This window comes from Melitaea cinxia, chromosome 5 (genome assembly GCF_905220565.1).
Source record: "Melitaea cinxia chromosome 5, ilMelCinx1.1, whole genome shotgun sequence".
In the NCBI taxonomy this organism is placed as follows: domain Eukaryota; kingdom Metazoa; phylum Arthropoda; class Insecta; order Lepidoptera; family Nymphalidae; genus Melitaea; species Melitaea cinxia.
Genome location: NC_059398.1, coordinates 6445585 through 6452923, shown reverse-complemented (window position 1 = coordinate 6452923; position 7339 = coordinate 6445585). Strand labels below are relative to the sequence as shown.

At 34.4% G+C, this 7339-nt stretch overlaps 1 protein-coding gene and 1 pseudogene across 1 annotated transcript; both read left to right on the top strand.

Annotated features, from left to right (window-relative positions):
- The first annotated feature begins 3193 nt into the window (after positions 1–3193).
- Positions 3194–5548, top strand: LOC123653783 (annotated as a pseudogene).
- Positions 5549–5565: 17 nt separating this feature from the next.
- On the top strand, positions 5566–7086 carry LOC123653782. Its single transcript, XM_045589766.1, has one exon. It carries the CDS (start codon positions 5566–5568, stop codon positions 7084–7086), a length of 1521 nt encoding a protein of 506 aa, XP_045445722.1.
- Positions 7087–7339: the final 253 nt, after the last annotated feature.

Genomic DNA, 7339 nt, shown 5'->3' with positions numbered 1-7339 from the left:
ATTCCCACCCCGAACCTAGGAGTAATACTTATAATATAAAAAAATATTATAGATTTGTGTATCCCTCTTTCGTTTTGGCAGGCTTCATCGAGTTTCGTTCGAATGCGTCTTACGTGTGTTAATGAAGCCGATATGTGAACACTGATGAAGTGACTGGTCCACAATTTCAAAGTCGATCAACGGGCAATGGAACGGGTTATGCTTGAGGTTTCTCTCAAATATAGAATTAGAAATGAGACTATCCGCGAGAGAACGAAAGTAACCGACATAGCCCAAATAATTAGCAAAGCGACGAGGCTGGTCGCCTGTGTCGTAGGATCGATGACCGTTGGAGTAAACATGTCCTGGAGTGGAGAGCGCGTGTTCCACGCTGCTTTAGTAAACACATTGTGGGACGTCTTCTGGCCCGCGGGACCGACGATCTACGTAAGATTACCGGTGTAGGCTGGATCAGGACTACGGAAAACCGGAATGTCAGGGCGCGAATTTGAGAAGGCCTATGGCCAGCAGTGAACATGATAAGATTTATAAATTTCCAGTGTACTAAAAATGGCACACACAATTATGATCCACGGCTTTTACCTAAAACACAAGGATTCAATTGTTAATCTTAGGAATACCGACCGTGTGTATAAGTCAAACATTGATAATTTTACACTAACTTATTTAACGATATAACAACGTGAAATATTTTTGCATAGGTGACAAAATTTGTCTTAATATTTAAAACTACAAAAACCAATAAAAAATATTAATATTTGGCAGTCAAAACACGATCGGAATAGCGGAATCTTGCCCCAGATTTAAGTTCACTTTTATTAATACTATTTTACTACATCCTTTTAAAGTACTTGTGGTTTTAAAATACAAAAAAATATTAAAATCTTATTCGAATTTCGGCAACAGTCTCAACTTATCCAAAGTAGGAAAAATATAACTAAAGGTTTATTTTAAGACAAAAATATTAAAAAATAGTTCGTAAAATTATCAAACTAATACAACACAATCTTTTGTTAACCTTGACGATTGAAAGGAAAAAAATGTAAACAAATAATGTACCTACTTTGATTTACAATCAAATGAAAAAAGACAATTTAAATGCCTTGTTTTTTCTCTTTTTTAAAAACCGGCGTAAGATATTTTAATTTTTAACCGACTTCAAAAACGAGGAGGTTATTCAATTCGACCATATATATATACTAAGCGTCTAACTAAACTAGGTAGGTATATATATATATATATATATATATATATATATATATATATATATATATATATATATATTTTAATGTATATTCTGGGATAACTTTGTTGTTTATGAACCGATTTTGATATATATTTTTTTTGTTTGAAAGGAGATATCTTAAGTGTGGTCCGTGATAAGGAAACCAAGATGTGATGATAGAATCTCAGAGAAATCGAGGGAAACCCTCGAAAATCCGCATAACTATTTACTGGGTGTACCGATTTTGATGATTTTTAATTTAATCGAAAGCCGATGTTTATTATTTGGTCACATTTAAATTTCATCGAGATCTGATTACAACTTTTGGAGTAATCTTTGATAATGCGTATTTACTTGAGTATTTTTTCGTCTACCTAGGTTGTATTACTTGTCGATATAATTGAAGTCGGATTTTCTTCGTTTGCCTGGAAACACAATTATATTAGTAGTTTATAATAATAATATCTGAGAAGAAATGAAACCCGCGACAGCCGGATTTAATTAAAATTTCCACTACACAAGAGTGCAGTCAGAGGTCGTGACACAGATGAACGTTTTGAAAAAATGTATTTATGTATTAATAAAAATATGGGTTAAAATATTCATTTTTGAAAATTTATAAATAATAAGCTACTTTATATTAAATTTGTACATTGTGTCTACGACATACAGTAGCTGGCTTGTTGAAGTCAGGCCACAGCGGGAATAATCTTGCACAAAATTTGATATAACTCGACTAGAGAAGTGCCTAAATCTTCGATCACAGCTAAATAATACTGCATTCAAGTAGTGTTATGCTCCCGTAATGTAGCTCATGGGGGGTAAGGGTTGTGGGTTCGATTCCCACCCCGAGTCTGGGTATAATATGCATACTTATTTATATATGTATTATTTCTATGTACGCTTATCGAAAGAGATATGTCGACTGTTACTTAAAACACAAGCATTAAGTTGCTCACTTTAGGAATATACGACCGTATGTGTGTGTTGTAGATGTTTATTTATTCATTAAATACAATATTTCGTTGAAAAAGAGTGTGCTTTGGAAAATATTTTGAAACATCCTTCTAATTAAATGATACATCTCAAGAGCGTCGAATACGTCTTATAAATTAAAATTAATTTTGAAGATAAAAAAATTCAAAAGTTAGATGTGTAATTTTTATTATTTGTAATCAAAAAGTGATTAACGCATTAGTAATGATTACTAATTTATGGAACAATTGAATATGAATATCACTTTCTAACGACCATTCAAATGTTTAATAGCCATAATAATTTAATTGAGATGTTCTGGCATATTCGGTGCATTTTATAATCATGTATTTCCTATATCATATTAATACGTAATATACGGATTTTTTTAAATTAATAAAGTAGTTTAATACTTCAAAAAGCGTGAAACTAATCTAGGTATATACTAATTCGATAATACTCGTTTTATTCAATTCACATTCTCCCTACACACATAGGTACATAATTCCATATTTATATCTATACTAGCTGTACCCGCGACTTCGTCCGCGTAGAATTTAACAAAAAAGTTATTGTTCAGTTTGCCGAGTTACAAAATAAATAAATTTATAAAATAAAAGTTAAGCCTAAGTTACTCCTTGCTACATCAGGTATCTGCCAGTGAATGACCTGTCGAAATCGGTCCAGCCGTTTCAGAGATTAGCTGGAACAAACAGACAGACAGACAGACAGATAAAAATTGTATAAGAATGTTATTTTGGTATACCGTGTTTAGTAAAAATCCGTTTAGTAATAATAATAATAATAATAATAATAATACCCCCCCAAGGGACCACCTTGCCGTGGTGGGGGGGCTTAAGGAAGGCTTGAACAAATTGTCATTAACATCTTGACCATACCCTACCTCGTTGAAGTAGCAGGCACAAATACCTTACAAAGACACCAACACCTAGACACACCTTTCCAACCAACGGTCCCGACAACCCGTTCAATATGGAGACACGATCAATGAAGAAACGTAAAGGGCCGCTTCCCGGGGGCAATCGCCGGGGCACACCTGGAGCTGGCGCTGGGTGTTTCAGCATGCGAACCGCCAGCGGTGAGGAGCTGAACAGGCGGGCTCCCACCGGGTCATCCGAAAATGCTACAGCCGATGCTGACAGACTGACTGACAGGACAACTTCAACAGAGCCCTATAGTCCAAGTACCATCTCATATACACCATCAATTCCCTCCTCACCCCTTTCAAACAGAGATTCACCCACACCGACTTTGGATGTTGCGCGGGAGGCAAGTGCCTTTTTACCCACGTCCACCAAAGCCGGTAAACCGAGAGTGCGCATGAAATGGAGTAAAGAAGTAAACCTATTTATCATGCGCACCTACTACTACATCACTAGATTAGAGACCGACCTAACCACCTACAGAAAACAATTGCACGAACTTTTTTTACGAAAATATCCGGAATTAAACGTCACAGAACAGAGAATCGCAGATCAAAGAAGAGCAATAGTAAAAAACAACCTTTTAAATCAGGAAACTTTAAATATAATTAAAGAAGAAATAAAGTCACAACTAGAAACAGAAAATGAAAATCAAATCTATATTAATAGTAATGTATCAACAAACGATGATATTCAATGTTCTTCTACTCACCCAAAACCCAACACAAGGCACACTTCGCCATCAAACATATTCACATATAATACTCAGTCAACATGCACATTTTCTAATAACACTCAGACATCACACATGTCAACACAGACTGAATTTGTTACTATAATGATGGATAACGACATTGATACGGTATTAGACCATAACCTAGGAACGAACACTCAAATAGAAGAAATCTGTGACAAATTCAGGACAGCACTAACACAATATTCAGGAATGGACCCACGAGTCCGACCAAAATTACCTAAACTTAGATACAGTTCTCACCTATTTCAGCTAGTCAATATGTTTAATCAAGATATTCTGTTCCAATTTATTTCCGACGACACAAACTAACCGACATACATACAATAGTGTACTGCGTAGCCTTAGTTATCTCCGAAGAACTTAACTATAAGGTCACAGAAAATATTAGAAGCGCAAGGCCCAAAGAATGTAATAAACCACCATGGCAAATAAGATTAGAAAAGGACATAGAAAAACTCAGAGCAGACTGTGGGCGAGTCACACAGTACATAAATAACAACAGATCCCGTAAAATCATTAAGCATGTCAAAAGAATATTTGAAACAAGAAACACACACACTAAACACGAAAATAGGAATACAAAACCGGAAGAGTTCTTAGACACTTTAAAACAAAAGTTAGCACTAAAAGTTCATAGACTTAAAAGATACAAAAAGGCACAGCAAAGGAAAAACGATAACACAATGTTTAGCACAAATGAAAAAACTTTCTACAGAAACTTACACAAACAAAAAATAGACACAGATACAGTAAACAGTCATATTATGCCCACACAAATACAACTGGAAACTTTTTAGTCAGGCATCTGGGAACAACAAGTACATCACAATGATAAAGCCGATTGGATAACCGAAGAAGAAAATAAATGGAATTCAATTGAAGAAATGGGATTCACAGAAATAACTGAGACAGAAATAAATAGCATTACAGCTAGATTGCATAACTGGAAATCACCAGGAATAGATAAAATTCATAACTTTTGGTTCAAAAAATTATTTTCTTTACATAAGATCATTGCTAAAAATTTTACAGATATCATTATTGGTAAACAAAAAATTCCAGATTTCATTGCCACTGGAATAACCTATATGCTGCCTAAATCACAGATTTCTCCACAACCTTCACAATACCGACCTATTACATGCCTACCAACTATATACAAAATCTTAACATCAGCAATAACAACAAAAATCAATAAACATGTTGAACAATATAATATAATAGCGGAAGAACAAAAAGGATGCAGGCGAGGCCACATGGGATGTAAGGAACAGCTAATAATTGATTCTACTATTCACAAACAGGCGACTTCAAAAAATAGAAGCCTACATTGCACATATATAGATTATAAAAAAGCTTTTGACAGTATCCCACATTCTTGGCTAATTAAAATATTACAAATATACAAAATAAACCCGAAAATAATAAACTTTTTACGTGATATTATGTTCAGATGGAAAACCACACTTTACCTGACCGCGAATCGAACTAACATCACAACTAGAGAAATAATCATTAGAAAGGGGATCTATCAAGGCGATTCCTTGAGTCCTCTGTGGTTTTGCCTAGCCTTAAACCCCCTGTCATATTTGCTGCGTGGTTGTCGGGCCGGATATTGCCTCAAATACGATAAACAAGATACAATAGTCTCTCATCTCATATATATGGATGATATTAAGTTATATGGAAAAACAGAAATGGAAATGCAAAAATTAATAGATACTACAGCACAATTTAGCAAAGATATTAATATGGAATTTGGTTTGGATAAATGTAGAACACTTTACATTAAACGAGGCAAGATACGGCCAGGCCATTATGTAGTTAATGATACCGATATAATTACAGCCATGGAACCCACCGATTTGTATAAATACTTAGGATATAAACAACTTAAAGGATTAGATCACACAGAAATCAAAAACACTTTAACAATAGAATTTAAAAAACGAGTTAATGCTCTTTGTAAAACTAAACTAACAGGCAAACATCTCATTAAGTCTATAAATACATACGCTATCCCAATTCTTACATACTCATTTGGTATAATAAAATGGACAAAAACAGACATAGAACAAATAGAGCGCACGATACGCATCACACTCACTAAACACAATAATCTACACCCAAAATCTGCAATAGAAAGACTTACTATCAAAAGAGAATATGGAGGAAGGGGCCTTATTGATTTGAATCATCTCTGTCAAAAACAAGTCGGCAATTTAAAAGCTTTTTTTCTCTTAAAATCACAGGCTAGCGAAATACATAAAGCCATAGTTCAAAATGATTTTAACTATACTCCACTAAACTTACACGAAGACATAAGCTCTCTAAATACCGAAAGTAACGATCTTCAAACACAAAAACTAGATAGCTGGAAACGAAAAGTATTACACGGCCGCCATCCTCACGATCTAGAACAACCCCACATAAACACCGCAGCCTCAAACAAATGGCTTAAAATAGGAAACCTATTTCCAGAGACCGAAGGATTTATAATAGCGATACAGGATCAAATAGTCAACACTAAAAACTACAGAAAATTCATAATCAAAGACTCCTCAATACCAAACGATAAATGCCGCAAATGCCACGTTCAACCAGAGACCATCCAACACATTACCGGGGCATGTACAACACTTACACAAACAGATTACACACATAGACATAACCAAGTAGTCAACATAATTCACCAAAAGTTAGCACTAAAACACAAACTCATACCGAACACAAACACACCTTATTACAAATATAAGCCACAAACAGTCTTAGAAAACGACACACATAAGCTCTATTTTGATCGCGCAATACTTACAGACAGAACCATCCACTACAATAGACCGGATATAACGCTCCAAGATAAATTAAATAAAATAACCTATCTGATAGATATTGCTGTTCCCAACACTCATAACCTACAAAAAACAATTTCTGAAAAAATCAACAAATATACTGAACTGAAGGAGGAAGTAGCTAGAATTTGGAACCAAAATAAAGTATACATAATCCCAATAGCTCTTTCCACGACAGGTGTTATCCCAAACCATCTGTTACATAGTCTTAAACTACTAGAATTAAACGAAACTCTTTATATCACCTTACAAAAAGCCGCCATTTTAAATACATGCCGAATCGTAAGAAAGTTCTTGCAAATTGACGAACGCGAAATCCCACACAACACATAATTTTAACACACCACACGCTGCATTTACTTGGTTTTGACCCGTAAATGCAGAAAAACCAGCCAAGGCTGAGAAAAAAAAAATACCGAAAACAATAATAATAAAAGTAAAAAGCGCTTATTTTAATATTACAAAGTTACAAACAGACACTCCAATTCTATTCATTTGTATAGATTAATTATCGTCTAAATGACGAAGTTTAAAAAAGTATTTATTTTAATTAAAAAAATCAATTTGTTACTACCAAATGTGCATT

Coding starts and splice junctions, on each gene's coding strand:
- LOC123653782 (XM_045589766.1), top strand. CDS start 5,566: ATGGATGATATTAAGTTATATGGAAAAACAGAAATGGAAATGCAAAAA.